This window comes from Merops nubicus, unplaced genomic scaffold, assembly GCF_000691845.1.
Source record: "Merops nubicus isolate BGI_N331 unplaced genomic scaffold, ASM69184v1 scaffold8371, whole genome shotgun sequence".
Classification (NCBI taxonomy): Eukaryota; Metazoa; Chordata; class Aves; order Coraciiformes; family Meropidae; genus Merops; species Merops nubicus.
This window is the reverse complement of record NW_008587535.1, coordinates 17593-34697: the sequence shown is the minus strand read 5'-3', so window position 1 is coordinate 34697 and position 17105 is coordinate 17593. Positions and strand designations below refer to the sequence as shown.

Here is a 17105-nt window from a genome sequence, read left to right as displayed (position 1 = left end):
AACCCGGTATCTTGAAAGAAACTGTATGTAGGCGACAAACAGATTTCTTTAAAATATTTGGTCCTGGTTAATCACAGAAGCACAGTGTCAGACTGTAGCAATGAGCTCTTTTTCCTTCTTTCTTTACAGGCTAGAGGAAAAAGGATTCTGTAAAAATGATAATTTTCTCGTGATTACCAACTGATTTTTGACTGTAGAATGAAAATCCTTAAATTGCTATGAAACTGAAGTCATAAATATCTCAGGTTATATAATCTCATATCTCATTATATCCTCATATCCTCATTAAAAGTGATGCCTTCAATGCCATTTACTAATTTCTTATTTTTTCCAAGTTTGGTGAAAACCAGTTTGCAAGTAGTCCATGTACAATGCCTGGCCTCTGTTGTTGAGGAACTTACAAGATGTGTTTCCAAGTCTCCATTAACTGGTGCCTTTCCAGTCTATTAACTATTTACATCTGGTACCACACAAGCATTCCTAACATAAGCACTGCTGTAGTGAATGCAGATGCTATATAAATAGTGAAGGAGTAATGGATTGGATCAACTCCATCTGGAAATAGGGTAAACTCCTCTCTGTCTCAGCAGGAGCTCTTTCCATAGGATCAAACCAAGGTGAACTTCTTGCTGGAAAAGGGACTGGATACTTTCAAGGCTGTGTTGGAAGGCAGCTCACTGCAGCCACTGAAGCCTGCAGCAGAACCTAAACAGGCATTGGGTCAGCTTCGTTTGCCCTCCAGAAAAGGGACTTTCAGCACCAGGAAAAGGTCCTGTTTCTCCTGATTACAGCTTTAAAGCTGGACCTGATTGAGCAGATGTGTCCCACGTAACTGCAGAAGCTGAAAAGAACATGTTCCCTCACCGAGCTCAGCCATTTCTAAAACAGCAGAGGCAGCTGCTCACAGGCACAAAGATTATCTGGGTGCTGCACTCTTCCCCAGTGAATTCAGATACCTGACATTCATCTTGCACTTTGCAGTCCCATAAAGATTTCTGTAGTAGCTGTGCCTCAGCAATACAATTGCACCTGCCAGGAATTACAGGCATGACTGCTCCGAGCTTTCAAGACACAGAATAGGTTTGAGATTAATTCGAACAGTAGTGAGGAAAATACCACAAGACCGGTTCTTTCTCAAAACTCTCCTTGCAGGCAAACCTTGCACAACTGTTAATAGATGCAGATATATAACAAGAGAGAATGTGTTTGGTTTTATTTTTGATGCAACTGACATGTCAAAAAAACAATCTGATGCCAATGTAGCTATGTTTATAAATGGATAGATAATAACTGGAAGATGGTGAAAATTAAATCAGATTTATTTTGCTTTAGTTGAGAGCTTGTTAATAACAGTGAAATGCACTATGAAGAAAGGAGCTGCTAAACCTCCCTGCTTGGCAGAAGCCTCACCCATCATGGAATTGCTGCAGTTGAATATGTCACATTTACACAGTCTGTGAAAGATTTGCAAAAGCACCCAGGAGATTAAAGTGCATAAGTGCCAATGACTTTAAATGGTACTTGCTCTTGCAAATGTCATCCCCTGAGACTTCAGTAAACTTAATAACACGCAAAAATACAGTCTGAAATGAGATCCAGCTTTACATAAGCAGGGTGAGTCTTGCTTTTGTTTTAATTTGACTGATATTGTAAGGAAAAAGCAAAAATGACTGCTTTTTCAGAAACTGTTAGACTGGAAAGTAGCCTTTTTAATACTATTTAACTCCTAAGATCACTGAGACAAGTGCTACTACATGCCGACAGATAAGACTTTTTCACTGGAAATCAACAGGTTAGTTTATGTCAGAGAAGAGACAAGTAAAGGGAATTAACTGGCCTTGACTAATCATCATCTCACCTAAAGAATACGGCTGCTGACAAATGAATTGCACATGAAAATGAATTCCTAGAGGGAATAACATAGCCTAAAGTGTGCAAACAAAAGTAATCTTTTAAAGATGTTTTGCATCACATGCCTCGGCCTGTTGTCTAAAAATAATAATAATGATAATAATGTTGACTCCAACAACCTAATCAAGCCTTATTTGTAAAGAATCAACAGAAAAGCTATTCATCTGGGAATGCTTTTAGTAAGAAGAGAAGAAAATCTAGAGAGTGAAATTTTGTTGCTAGGACAAAGAAAAAGCAACACCACATGTGTGCCACACAATTGCTAAGGCACGTCCTGAAAGACTCACAGCAGCTGAGAAACCAACTTTCTGTGTAAATGTGTCTTCCTTGGCCATGTGGTTTTGTATTCCTGAGGTGCAAAACTTTGTTTAGTGGCATATTTGCAAGTCTTAGATCTGTCACCTACATACTGTCAGGTATTCCCAAGGCAGAGAGTTAGAAGGACGTTCCAGAACTGGCAAGTGGTCTGCTATTCTGCAGCTATGTGAATTGCAAAGGGTGCTGGGTCCCCAGTTCAGAGTTTCCTGATGAATATCCTGTGGAATGAGGCAGTCACTTGCCCACACAGACACACACTTTGCGACCTGTTTTTTTATCACTTTGGTCTCCTTGTGCTGGAACACAATACATCTCATCGAGGCTGCCCAACCGGGCCTGCAGGAGTGCTGCACCCACCAGCCTGAGCAGTCTGGGGGGAGGCTGAGTTTTAGGAGACTTTCAGGCAGATATAAAGGGATAAATTCTGAGATGATAACTTTGGGTATTGGCAGTGGGGAAGCAGATCCAAGAGTTTTCTCTCACCTTTCTGCAGCACATCCTCACTTGTACTGCAGCCCTGCAGCCCAGCCCCCTGCTCTGCTCTGCTGGGCTTCTGGCCAGTGAGGTGGTGGCACGTGATGCAAATAAAATTCAAGGGCAAAAGTGTGAGTCTCACTGGTGCAACCAGGACTGTTCTCCAGGGTCTGCTTTCCCCTGTAGCAGCTGTGTATTGCTGGTGTACATTTAAGCCAGAGCTCTGACAGTGCACTGGCATTGAAAGAAAGTTGTGCAGATGAAAAAGGGATGTTCATCATTTTCTGTTTGTTCCCTCAAAGGAGAATTGTCTGCTTCTATGCAGGCAAAAAATGTCATCAAGAGAATTCTCCTTCTCACTGGATTCTTTCAGGATTTCCTTTACTCTTTTTAATTTTACTCTCACATTTTATTTTGTTGCTAGCCATAACCCCGAAGTTTTGGCAGCTATAAACTAAAAATAATATTGAAAATAACTGCTTTAAATCGGTCTCGCCGACTACAAAGCTTGCAAGATTACAATTCCAATGTGCAGCACAGGATCAAGATAATGGACTTTTAATTCAGATGATGGGCACTAACTCAAGCACATATGTAAGAAGGGAGCAAACGTAGGTAGCTGTTTAGTGCCAAGAAAAACTTACGTTAAAGGAAAGTGCTCTTTAACTATGAAACAACTACTTACTTATTTTGTATTAAAGTATATAGAATATGATGCATAATACATGCTTTTCCCTTGTGTGCATCCACACAGCAATACTGAAAAAGAAGTGGAGGAACTAATCATCCATCTTTTTGTTATGCAGCAGATGTCAATAAACTGGAGTTTGTGTTCCATTCTATTAAAATCCCAGTGTCCCAGGCAATAACCTATCTTTCAATAAATGCAGGTCTAATGTCCATTGAGATGTGAGCTAATGCTGAGTGGAAAATGACTTTTGTGTTTACCTACTTCCAAACAGTATTTTATCCATTTTCCAGATACAAACAATTGATTGTCTTAACTCATCCTTTGTAAAGAAAAAACCTCTGTGATCAGGGGAATATTGATGGCAGAAGAATTCTAGCGGAATAAAATTGCTTTCCCCCTGAACAATGACTTTAATTTCTCCAAATATGATGTCTCCCAATCCACTTTTTAAGCCCAAATGCAAGAGATGTTTTGAGTGTTGTCCAGAGACTGTAGATACCATATGTCAGGGGAAACTCTAGAGGGCAAACTACAGGATGGCTGATCAAATACTGAGAATTTTATTTTTAATTCTAAGACAGAATTTAGAGAGCACAGCTGTGATCCCTAAACGCCTGCCAACTGCCTTGCATAACTTGAACACATTGTGATGCCTCTCCACTTGCAATGTTGCCCAGGTATCCCCTAAAGACAACACTATATTGTTTAGTTTTACATAACTCAGTGGCAAATATCTAAGTAATTCATTGTAGCAGTATAAGAATGAGTGGGAAATTAAATGCTCCAGCTCTTCAACGTTAGGCAATCACCTCCTTTCCCCACTACTGTTCCCCCTCCACCCACCCTTTCAGCTCTAATTCTCTACCCACACCCTACACCTCCTCCTTAATGTGCTGTCATTACATATATCCCCTTCACCTCTCCCCAGATCCTTCCTTTTCCACTACAGCAATCACCTTCACTCACCTCTGCTCCCATGCTTTGCTATCATCTCCCACCAGAGTATCCACTTTGTCCTCTTCCCCAGTTGCTGGGGCCTTACAAGCAATGCCTGATGTGGGGATGACTCTGGGCTTTGGGAGAGTGTGTTAACTCCACAGCCCTGTAGCTGATCAACTAAGAGGTCTAATGCTGGTGCTTATTTTTGGTCTACCTGGTATTTTGGCAATGAGGCTTGGCTGTTCAGGTCAGCCAGCTGCCCAGCCAGGTAGGCAGATGCACGCTCCTATCAGCCAGTGAATTACTCGTCAGGCAAGCCTCAAGGCTCTGCAGGACTGGGCTGAGTTTTGTGTAATTATCTGAGAATCAGAGTTGACAAAGAAACAAAGGAATAAACATATTCCCAGAACTGGGATCCATGTGATGTTCAAGTGAGGACCAGATACATTTCCCTCGTCAGTCTTGCAAGCACTGCATTGCCTGTGCAGAAGTGGGGAAATGGGACTGCACCAACATCGGGCAAAGCAGGAACACGACCAGCAAGGTCCCTGCTGCTGAGAGGAGCCAGTTTGCTGCCACCACAGCAACTGAGTTCGGCCACACCAGGAGAAGGACCGTAGGTATCCCCACACTACACAAAGAAATGTGTCATGATAGCTTGTGTGTGTGATCTGAGCCATTTTACTGTGTTTGTGAGAGGTGCCAGTCTTCTGCAGGTCTGTCAGCTTTCCCCTTCCTGGAGTTATTGCTGCTGTTGTTGTTGTTATTAATCATCACCACCATCTTGTGGTTATTTTTTTATATCATTCACTATATTAAATGTGGACTTGGCTCCCAAGAAGAAGTGGCAATGGTTACAGAAAAACAGTGATATCACTTTGCCAAAAGCTGCAAACTAAGTACAGAAAGTCACTATAGTTTGTGTACTTGATGAGGCCAACAGACAATCCCCTCGTGCACCCTCCCTCTGTCACATTAGTCCTGAAGACTTCAGTGGGAATATTTATGGTGGAAACTACTACTGAATGAGTAATAGTATCAGTTTGGCCTTTGTGAAACAGCATTAAATCACAGCACACTGAGAAGGGGCAAGAGTCCTCAGGCTTATTTCAAAAGCCATTTTTAGATATGGATATTCAGACTGTTCTTATCAAATAATTAGTCATCACAAGTAAAGGCAAGGTAACTTTTGAGAATAAAAAAGGAAGTCATTGAAACCTTTTCTGAGCTTCCAAAAAAAAGTTGATTTAGAGATCACTGAAGCCTCTGCACCTGACTGTAATCATTTAGTAAAAAGAAAGGGGAAAGAACAAAAAAAACCCTGAACCAATTACAATTCCTGCCTGATATGAAGGCTGAGGAACTGAAGATATAGACATTTACCTGGATTTCTGTATCATCTTGATATTGCAGAGGTGCAGTAGGACTATGAAATTAAGAAAGGTGTTTTACAACCAATATAGTCTCTTGTAGAAAAGAAGGAGAACATCCTGACTGGACAACGGGACTGCAGAGAGGCCCCATATTCACAGGAAGTTATGTTCTGACTATAAGCCAACAAAATAATGCTCTCACAAAAAATGCCAAAAGCCACGCAGATTTGTGGTAAGGGGATCATCACTTGTACAATAGTCAAGATAATTATGCTGCTGTGCTTGGCACTGGATACGTTTCATTTGGATGGCCACATTTCATTGCAGGCATAGAGCTAAACTGGCAAAGATCAAAGGAGAATAACAAAAAATGATTAAAAGGGTTGGAAAAGGAGCCCTGTGAGATAAGGTTAGGGAAACTGCTATAGCTGCTCTGGAACAAATTAATCTAAATGGCAGGAGGGAGGATTTAGGTTAAGTACAAACCAACCTTTAGAGCTTTAAGAAAAGTTCAGCCATGGAACAAGCTGCCAAGGAAGGTTTTAGCCTCACCATCACTAGAGATACTAAAAGGCAGGATACCATCTGTCAGGGAGAGTTTAAGGATTTAAAATAAAAAAAAAAAAAAATCACTGCCACAATTTAAGAGCTGAGCTAAATAACCCATTCATGACTAGACTTCAATGGGTAAGTTCCTAGGTCTTCTCACTGTGAAGATTGCCTTGATCTTCAACACAAGTCAATTCTGTTGATTTCAGATTGGGAAGGTTATCTGCATTTGAATATTTACGGGAGATAGGTGTCTAAATATTACTCATATAAATATTACATTCTCCTTCTTTTCCATCAGGCTTTGAACATGTGTATAGAGCTGATATTAAAAAAAAAGAGAATACTTAATTTACGTGAAACCATAATTCAAGTCTGAGATTTGTCATAACCTTTAGTATTGCAAATAGATCACAGGCTGTTGTGGTGAGCAGAGCCCACCCTAGGCAGGGATCGGCGTGCGGAAGATCTCGCGATGTAACGGAAAGCTCAGACTGCCCACGAGGGGCCTTGTGGGTGTGGCTTGTCATATATAAGCAATTGCAGCGACGCAATAAACACCATTTGCAACATCCTTCATATTGAAGCCTGTGTCTGTGATGGTACCCAACGGCAGAGGTTGGGTGGCAGAGATCCCGGGGATCGGGTATCGGTAACGACAACAGGCCAGCTCAGGCCTGTCCAGTGACCTGGGGCTTGTGATAGCCACATTCAAAAAGATTTCATAATAGGTCAAAGCTGTGGAGAGTGGTAATTTGTCAGTAATGGATAGAACGGTGTTTCTGCACTGCCATACAGTTATGCTACTGAGATGACACTGGGGTCTGAGCATCTTCTGCAGCTTCACAGAAAACTGCTGACTGTCAGGAGACACCTTAGAAATCTCCTTGCTGTAAGGCATCTGCTAGCTTGTGAGTCTTAAGGAAGCCTTAAGCAACATAGCCCAAACAGCCTTCAGTGGTGATTCAGCTGAACCACTGGGACTGTATTTTGGAAGTTTCCACAGTCAGCTGCCAGGTCTAAAATGGGAGCTGGCAGGTAGTGATTGAGGGTATCAGAGGGCACCTCAGATGCCTTTCAGATGCAGAGGCCTCTGGTTACACCTACATGAAAGCACCACCACCCAGGGCTAGATGTGCACCACAGCCATATCCCAAATGCAGGCTGTTATGTAGCCTGGGTGGATATCATGTTATCCCTCCTCCACAATCCCCTCAAGCTCGGGTTTTCATGAAAGCAAAACTGTGACATGCTTCAGCTGGTCTTCTGAGATGAGCAGACCACGGCCACTGGCAATGCTTGTCGTCTCCTGTGAGAACGTCCTCACTCTGCTGCATGATTCCTCAGGACCCAGTGGGCTTTGAACATGTGTCTGGGAAGAGATGGCTGATGGGTAGGATTCACCATAAACACCTCCTGGCAGCAGCCAGGCCAGAAAGTCTGTGGTCCTTTGAGTCATGAGCCCTGAAACAGACCAAATGCAGAGTTTGAAGAGCCAGAATCACCTTCAGATGGCTTGGTACATTTTGGCAATGCTTTCCCTTTTCTTCTTCCCCAGCTGTGCTCCTCTTTTGCTCAAAGGATTTTCTTTCCACCCATTAGCCTCCATTGCATACTCCAGCAGATGCTTTCACTGATGTATTTTAGCTGCTGTGCTTGGCCAATATACTCTGGATCAATTTCAAGCAGGCTGCACACTGAGGCGTTGTGCCGGGACTGGAGCAATGACAGAGCTGCTGCTGATGCACTTTTCAATGAATCATAGAATCATTAGATTGGAAAAGACCTTTAAGATCATCAAGTCCAGCCATTAACCTAACTCTACCAAGTCCACTGCTAAACCATGCCCCTAAGCACCATACCCATACAGCTTTTAAACACATCCAAGGATAGTAACTCAACCACTTCCCTGGGAAGCCTGTTCCATGGCTTGACAACCCTTTTGGTAAAGAAATCTTTCCTAATATCCAACCTAAACGTCCCCTGACTCAACCTGAGGCCATTTCCTCTTGTATTACGACTTGTTTGGGAGAAGAGACCAGCACCCACCTATCTACTACCTCCTTTCAAGTAATTGTAGAGAGTGATAATGTCACCTCTGAGCCTCCTTCTCTTCAGACTAAATAGCCCCAGTACCCTTAGCTGCTCCTCATAAAACTTGTGCTCTAGCACCTGCTTTGTTGCCCTTCTTTGGACCCACTCCAGCACCTCAATGTCTTTCTTGTACTGAAGCACCCAAAACTGAACACAGCACTTGAGGCGTGACCTCACCAGTGCCAAGTACAGGGGGACAATCTCTTCCCTAGTCCTGCTGGACACACTATTTCTGATACAAGCCAGGATGTCATTTGTCTTCTTGGCCAGGTGGGTATACTGATGGCTCATATTTAGCCGGCTGTTGATCAGTACCCTGCAGGTACTGAGCATCCAAATGGGCATGTTCTGCCACCAGGAATCCAGCAGAGACCCTGCTGCAGCCACCATGGCCATGCCTGGGGAATCCTCCCAATTTCTTGGGCTCAAAGCATGGCACTGAGCTGCATTGTTTTGTAGCTCAGGTGTCTGAGGTCAAATAAGCCAAGGGAGGGAAATGTCACTTGTTACCATAGGGCCTTTGACCTTCATATATGCAAACAAAAGCTATTTACATCCCTCTCTCTTCCCTGGGAGAGACATAGGGATATGTGGAAGGACAGATCCCTAACACGGACAGGGAGACTGCAGGGCACAGTAGGGCTGGCAGGTCCCTGGGGCCAGGACTGTGGGGGCTCCAGTCATGAACAGGGAAGCCAGGGAACACCAGGTCCAGCCCCAGGAACTGGACAGCTCCCTTGGGATGGACCCAGGCCAGGATACGGGCCTGGGGGTACGTCTGGCTTGGTGGGATCATGACTGGACAAGGTAGGGTTGTGGTGAGTTGGAGACTGGCACTGCTGTGGTGTCGCTGGGGCAGGGGATGGTGGCCCTGAGGAGCTGACATCAAGCCCTGGCACAGTGGGGTAGCCCCAAAGGTGTGTGGGGGCAGCCAGGGCTGCCAGTGTCTTCATCACCATGACACGACCTTCCTCTTCTCTTGAGGCCAGCACAAGCAACGGGTTGAACAAGGCAGCTGCTGTGTATCTGAATTCCTCTACAAGATGTGGGTGAACCTCATCCAGTCCTGTTGACCTGTTATTACTAATCTTGGCAGGCTACTCCTACTGATGTTGCAGTTTGATGATGAATTCCTCATGTTGATGCATTACAAAAAAAAGACCCCTGTTGTGGGAGTCTCTGCTCTGAGTGTTAGTGCAAGATTCATTTCTACTTCTGGCAAGACCTCTGCGTACCCACATCCCCATGTTTCTCCAGCAGGCTACCAGTCTGAGAGATACTTGAAAAAGTTTCATGTGTAACTCAGTGCCTTCAGCAAGCCACAGGCTGGCTTTGGCCTTGGTAGAATTCACATCCTTTGCTGCTTTTCTCATTTGGGCTTTTCTGTGCTCCCTGATGGTGTTTCTTTACTTCTAATAGTCTCCTTTGCTGTTTATTTCTACAGGTTTATTTTACGGTCCAGGCAATGATGTGAACAAAGGATTTCTAAGGCTCAGGCAATTGTTCTGATCATTCAACTGTAGGTTATTGTCTTTTGGGACAATCTGACAGTAATTTGGAGCAGAAGCAGTATCGATGTGTCTGGGGAGGGTGTGGGTGTATGCAGTGGGAGTGATAACCCTGTTTCCTGCAAAATCTACTGTTCTGAAAAATCTTTCATGTTTCATACAGGAACTTTTGGGTTATTAGCACAGGTATCCACCTAATTTAAATTTTGCTTTCCATGACTTCGTTACTCCCAGCTAGGTAGTTTCACTTAACTACAGAGCTCAGCGAGTGTCTGGAAGTTAGAAGAGCCATATAATACCTGGAATGTTTAAATATCCTCTTTCACTCATCTTAGCGAAGTTCCTGGCTGAATCAAACTCCTTTCCTTACCTCAGCAATATCCAGATAGGTCTTTGAAAAGTATGTTAGTGGTAAGAAAGGAAATTTAAAACTGCCACCTTGGATACAGACAAATGATCAATGAAAAGCAAGACAGAGGAGTGAGAAAGCTCTCCTCTCCTGGGAACATGAACTGAATTTGTGATGTAAACACACTTTCATAAAAAGGAAACTGTCTGACAGGGGCAGCCACAATTAATTCAAATTTCATGCCAGTTCACTATTTCCTCATTATGTTTCACTGTATATTAAGACTGTATTTGTAAGATGCACTCTGAACTCCATACTAAAGTATAGCCCTGCTGCTGAAAGAGCTATAATTCATTTACTAACAGCCCTTCTTGCTGTGCTGCAACAATGTAATCGTTTTCTCTTTGTCCCAGCCATATGATTATTCCTGTTGTGTACGAAATTTAAGTCCAAGGAATGTCAGACCAAATATAAAAGACTAGTGCTTACCCATAGTTTTTATTGAATTAAGTAGCCATTACAGAGCTCATGCTATTTGAAATGACATAATGCAGAACACAAATGCAGTCCTTTATTACAGATATATATTCGTCTAAACAAAATGGCACCAACACATTCCAAACCCATTACAATTTTTAAATTATTCTGCTAAGACAACAATTATATGGTGAGCAGTCTCTGTGACAGACAACTGGGGAATCCATGGCTTCCACAAACCACACTTTCAAGACAGCAGCAGTGTTATTTGGGGTTATTTGTGAAATTCCCAAATGCAGAGAAACAACGCTGCTAAAATATGCTCCTCGAGTGAAAGCACTGAGCTGGAGCTTGGACAACTCTGGTTTTGCAGGTGATGTGTGGGTAAGTCATGCATAAGGCCAGGACCTGACTCAGACAGAGTTGCCTAAGGCAGAGCCTGGGCAGCATTTAGAAGTTTATGCCCAAAATAAGATCTAAAAAGCTCTGTCCATTCCCATCTGGTCTTCTCACAACATCCACATGCTGTCTCTGCACATGCCTTCTACATCACCCACAGGATCCATAAGGCTTCCTCTGCTCAGCATCTCTGAGGCTTCTTCCTAACCAGCATGGTCCCAGAGCTGCTATCACCCAACATCAGGTTTAGGTCCTCACTGAACTGTTGGCCAGCACTACAAGTGCCTTAACCTGCGTAGGACTGAGGGCCTTTGTTTTGCAGTGCTGTAGCTTGTCTGTCAGGCACAGCTCTGCATCCCTTCAGTACTGTTGGTGTGGTGGGCTCTCATGGGAAGTGGCTGCCCCTAGCATGAGTCCCTTCTTTTCCCTCTCTTCCTACTCCTTGGTCAAAGAATCATAGAATGCTTTGAGTCAGAAGGGACCTCAAAAGACTATCCAGTCCAACCCCCCTGCAGTAAGAAGGGACACCCCTGACTAGATCAGGTTGCCAAGAGCCCCATCAAGCCTGACCTTGAAAGTCTCCATGGATGGGGCCTCCACCACCTCTGTGGTCAGCCTGTTCCAGTGTTTCGCCACCCTCATAGCAAAGGGTCGAAGCTCTCTGTTCACATTAGGGGACTAATGATACATGCGTCCTTTGGCCTGGGGATCAGAATACTCCTGTGGAAGGTGGGAGAGGAAGAAATTAATCCCTCTAGGCAGAGTGGGAATTGCCCCCGAGTCTCTCACACCTGAAGAAGTCCCAGCTCCAGGCTGTTCAGATGAAGGCAGGCAGGCAGGCAAGCTGTCACAGCTCGGCATGCCTGCCTCTATCAGCCTGGAGGTGAGGCTCACGCTGCATTCTGGAAGAACCACTGCCAACACCAGTCCTTCGGAAACTGGTTCTGCCTCTGATTTCCCTAGAGACAAAGATGCCTACTGGAACCTCTAAATCTGCTGATGAAGCCAAGAAGAGGATGAGAGTTTTTTATGTTTCTCTGTGTAGTGTGTGCCACTCTTGCTTCATCTAAACAGCTCCTTTTTCTGAGTACCACGTACTTCTTTAAACCTTTTCTGCACCTTCCTCATGCACTATATGGGCAGCCAGTTCCTCATCAGGTCTGAAGCCAAGTAAGGCCCTTACTTAGGTCCAGCCTGAAACTGGTCTGTTACTGTTTCACAACAGGGAGAAAACAGAAAATAAAAATAATCCCCAATTTAGGATGGACATTGTTGTTGCTGCTTTTTGTTAATCAAAACCTGGGCTAAGAGAGTGATAAAGTAAGGGGCTCGTATAAAGCTGAATTCAGAACAGTGCAAATGGAGACAGGGACCATGTTACAATTTAGTCATCCAATACTGAAAATAATATTAAAAGAGAGATGGCATAGAAATAGTTATTGATCATGTAGAGAGTGAAAAGCTACATCAAAGATTTTAGAGGGTCAGTTTCTAATTTTACAAATAACACCACTATCCAAAGGTTTCCAGAATTGTTTTGTTTGTTTGTTTGTTTGTTTTAATTTTTTATCTGATTTATTACTTTTTTTTACATAACAGCCAATGTGTCCCAAGCTGGGTAATTCTGAATGTTACCATGCAAAGAGGAAGGACAGGGATAATTTCCCCACTTAAGCCACTTTATTGGCATGATTACAAGACAAAGAATAAACTGTTCACTGCTTCCTACACCTCTTCCCCTCATGCCAGCTTCTGTCTATAACTTTTTACTTTCAGCTCATTGCAAGAAGGTAATTTTATTGTCACATTTGTCTGGCAGCTGGAATTCTCCAAATGAGGTAAGCAGGGCTGCGATGTGTGCTCTCATCTCTCAGCAAAAACCTTGTAACATACGGTGCTGTTATGTCTCCAAGCTTTACATGAAGAGGAAAACAGGCATCTGGGCTGGGTTCATTTGTAACGCTGCAGTTGATAGATTAATATGCAAAGACAGATGAAGGCAGACACTTTAATTACTTCACCCTAGCTTTTTATTATAACATCAAGTAAAATGGTGAGTTACAGAAGATAATGGGCGTGAAACATCTGGGATAGAGTCACACACAAGCTCATGGTTTGTTATCTGCCAATGGGGTTTTAAATATGGATCATTTCTGTACATGCATCTTTGTATTACTTCTGATTTTCTTGACAACAGGATTACTTTGTTTTAAGCTGTGAGGTAGCTACTAAGACTGGGACCCCGCTTTTTTCTTCTGGAATTTCCTGAACTGGGACTGTATCGCCACAGCCGCCCGCTCTGTCTCTGGCGCGTCCATGTCTATGTCAAATTCCTCTTGAACCTTCTTCTGCCCATCTGCTCAAAGAAAAATAAAACAAAACATCAGCAGTTTTTTTCAAACACTGGTAATCACTGGACAGCACAGGTGAAAACCCTGCTCCTCTCTCCTTCACAGACAAAGCCATGATGATGGGAAGCATATTCACAAAAAAAAACCACCTGGGACAAGTTTTGGCAAACACAGCTGATCAAATCCCCCAGCCCCACTCAACAGCAGAGTCTGGGACAGCCAATTGGTAGCTGGGCACCAATGAGTGACATCCCAACGGAGCTCGGCAGTCATGGAGCATCACCCTGATATCAGAGCAAGTCCTCTCCTGCCCACGGAGCTAACAGTGAGGGCAGAGGGACCCTTCTGTGCCACCCTGCACATGCTACTCATGTCCCCATACTTACTCTAAAATAAGACACCTTAAAATATTTTAATGTGGGGATTAAAACCCTGATCTTATCACACTTTCTGCATTATAGGAAGAGATAATACTTCCTAAGGCAAATGTCCATCTTTTTCACATATTTCCTGCCTCATCCCTTTCAACACATACCACTCTTCCCCTTTGAATCATTTACATTCAACTTCTCTGTCCCTGTGCTGCTTGCCCCACTTCTCTCTGGGCTCTGTTGTTGCCTTTCAGCCTCAGTCCTTGGCTCTTCACCTTCCTTTATTCCCAGCCCTCAGCTTTTCATCCAACTTCATTCAGCCTCCATGTGGACAACCCAGCTGTCTTTGCTGAATTTTGCTTCATCCACCTACGTGTTAAAAGTGCAGCCTTGGGAAAATTCCTGCCCTCATTGCAAGGATAACCTTAATCTGCCTGGGCTAACAAAGTGAGAACAGACGTTCACCCCGCTAACCTCTTCATAACACTGAGCTTCTCTCCTCTATAAACTTGTTTGTTGAAACTCACTTATATAACTATTGTACCCCAGCCCTGCAGTGAACATCACACCAGGAGTCTGCAGACAGCTCTACTCAAAACAGCTGTAGGAATCTACTCATTTGGAACCATTTTGCTTTGTACTCTTGTGATTAATACCTCCTGGATGCTCATCCCCAAGTACTGCTGATGCAAATCATGGGAAGCACTTTCAAGGTATTATTAAAAGAGAAACTTGGTCACCTCTCTCTGTCTCTCTCTCTCCTTCCTGCTAGAAAACAGGGATATCATTTCATGATTTCAGCATCTCTTGCATATCTCTTGCCTTTACTTCTTGTTCTTTTCAGAACTCAATTTTTTGTGTCCACTTTCCATGACCAGAAATCACTCTAGACTGATTTAAAGGGAAGGTTTTGGCATATTCCATACTGATTTTATTTTAACTGCAATAAGCAAATAAATGCAGCTATGCTAACACAAAATAAATAGTGACTTGATTTTTTTTTTTACTTAGAAGTACATTTAAGATGAAAGATGAAAATGTAAGAAGAAAGAGAAAGTCTAGAGGAGAACAGCTTGAGAGCTTACTAGAACTTTGATTATACAGTATCATGGAAAGTTAGGTTATCAAAACTAAGATTTTTATGGAGAAAATTAATCATGCTAACATTATGTCAAACTTCCACAGCCATTAAACCCAAGAATCTGAATATTTTCTGTAACTATTCAAGAAAAAAAAAGTGCCTAAGTACAGAAATACAACTATAGCCTTTTTTTCATGGTGAAAGGGAGGCGAAGGCTGGAATGGACTTCCTTATGTTCACAAGTTGTTGACACAGCCAAGGAGAAAATTGAACTTTCCCATTAAAGCCATGTTATATACTGAAACTATAGAGTTACTTGTAAAGGGAACAGAAATTTCTGTACCAGTTCCTACAGTAAAAACTGCCACATAACAATGCTTTTTGAAAGTTTTCCTGTTGTCAGGTACCATCTTCTCTGCAGTGCGTGTACACAGCAGAAAAAGTGAGATTTTAATTTTTTTAATCAAATTTCAAAAGGGATTATCATTTTCACAATGACTTAGTACCATTTTGTTGCTATTTTGGGGGGTTAACTTTGATTTGGTATTCATGGGTTAAAGGGGAAGAGAAAAGAAAACACAAGATTTAATATGGAAACAAACCAAAAGAGGACTTTAAATCATCCTGTAAAGAAGTAAAAATTTTCAGTTGGAATGTGTAAATACAGACTTTTCATTTGAAATTTCTGAGTTAAAAAAAGAAAAAAAAAAATCAAGACCCTGATCAGCTAGCTCTAACAGCAACCACCATGTAATAGCAGTAATAAAATATAAATAAATAAATGGGTTACTTCTCCTTGTGTCAGAATCTCTCCTCTTTATTGTATTGTATTAACTTATTCTAAAGAGGAGAGTACCACTTACGGAGAAATACTCTTATTCCTTATGGAGAAATATTTTATCAAAATGTTTATACTAGTAATGTAATAAGCATTTCATCAGCTCTGAAACTGATGATCTCATTGCTTGATGATCTTTATTTTTGTTGTAACATTCTGAGTTCCAGGTTCCTCCCTAGCCAGTCACTAGACACAGCTGTCAGTCTTAACAGTTAGAAAACAAAAGTGGAGTTTATGCATCAGTTTTAGCTTTTCAGTATATAAATTACTGCCCCTTGGAAATGTCAGTAGGGAAAGCCAGATGGATGGATGAGTAGACACAACTGTTTTCATACCTCTTGATGAAATCTGGCTTGTACAACTCATTTTGGATCACAGCCAAGTCGTAGCAGTTCACTAACTTACAGCAGTGACTCAGCAACCTTACGTTAAGCTCTTATAGAATTCAGAAAACCCAGCATTTAGTATATTTATTTTTCCTATAGAATTTCCAAGCCAGTTAATCTTTGCTTAATGTGAATTATCATTGCTGCCTTAAAATGAATGGTACTACAATAATAAACCAGACCTTAAGATCTGACTTCCTTTAAGTTTTTTGACCCATTGTTGTTGAAATCAAACTCAAAATTCCTAATGAAGTGCTGGGGTTAACCCTAAGCCCTGAATGAGGGTTGGCATATGGATGATGTCCACAACCAGGCAAGAAAGCCCTTCCTGATTGGTTTTCACCTAGGGTCTGGCCAGCCTTGGGTGGGAACTGGTTAGAAGATCACCACCAGATGCCCCTGCCTTCCACATTAACTTGGAGGCAGAGCAAGAACCCACCTCCATAAGAACCAGCTCTGCTTGCAGTGGGTTTGAGAGATTTGCTTACACAATGGATGTGTTGTGTGGGGTTCTGGCTAGCAAAAGGGGCTCCCTGACTCTTCATAGTAAGTGGAGTTCCCAGGATGGTGGGGCAAGTTTGAGACACAAAGAGAGTTTTGGAGCTTTCTCCTGGCATTTACTGTGTGATTGGGATTGACTGGTTGCCTGGGTCCTTCCTTCCCCCATGGCTTGGTTTTAGAGTCAGCTTCCCTTCTGTGCTGTGTTCCGTATGTGAGTGAATACATTGGTCTATTCATCCCTTCAGTGGTGGGCCACCTTGGATCTCTTGTGTATGATCTAAGAACAGAGGGAGAGATCTGGCTCATGTGTTGCCCATTAATGATAATATCCTTCCTAGCTGGGCAAGTGGTCAGCAAAAGACCTAATAAATTCTTACTGTATTTCTCTTTTTCCATCACTAAGGAGAAATGGTAGGATGAGATGTTTTTTGGCCATGACTTAGACTTGTAGATTAAGAAATCAGAAGTTCAAAAGGGCCATGGCATTTTTATGGG

General features: G+C 42.6%; 1 protein-coding gene across 1 annotated transcript; it reads right to left on the bottom strand.

Moving 5' to 3' along the window:
- Positions 1-12845: 12845 nt before the first annotated feature.
- Positions 12846-13438, bottom strand: PCP4 (Purkinje cell protein 4; the record flags this gene model as incomplete). Its single annotated transcript, XM_008948943.1, has 1 exon — positions 12846-13438. A coding segment is annotated over one exon (128 nt), but the record flags the coding sequence as incomplete, so codon positions are not given.
- Between the last annotated feature and the right edge of the window lie 3667 nt (positions 13439-17105).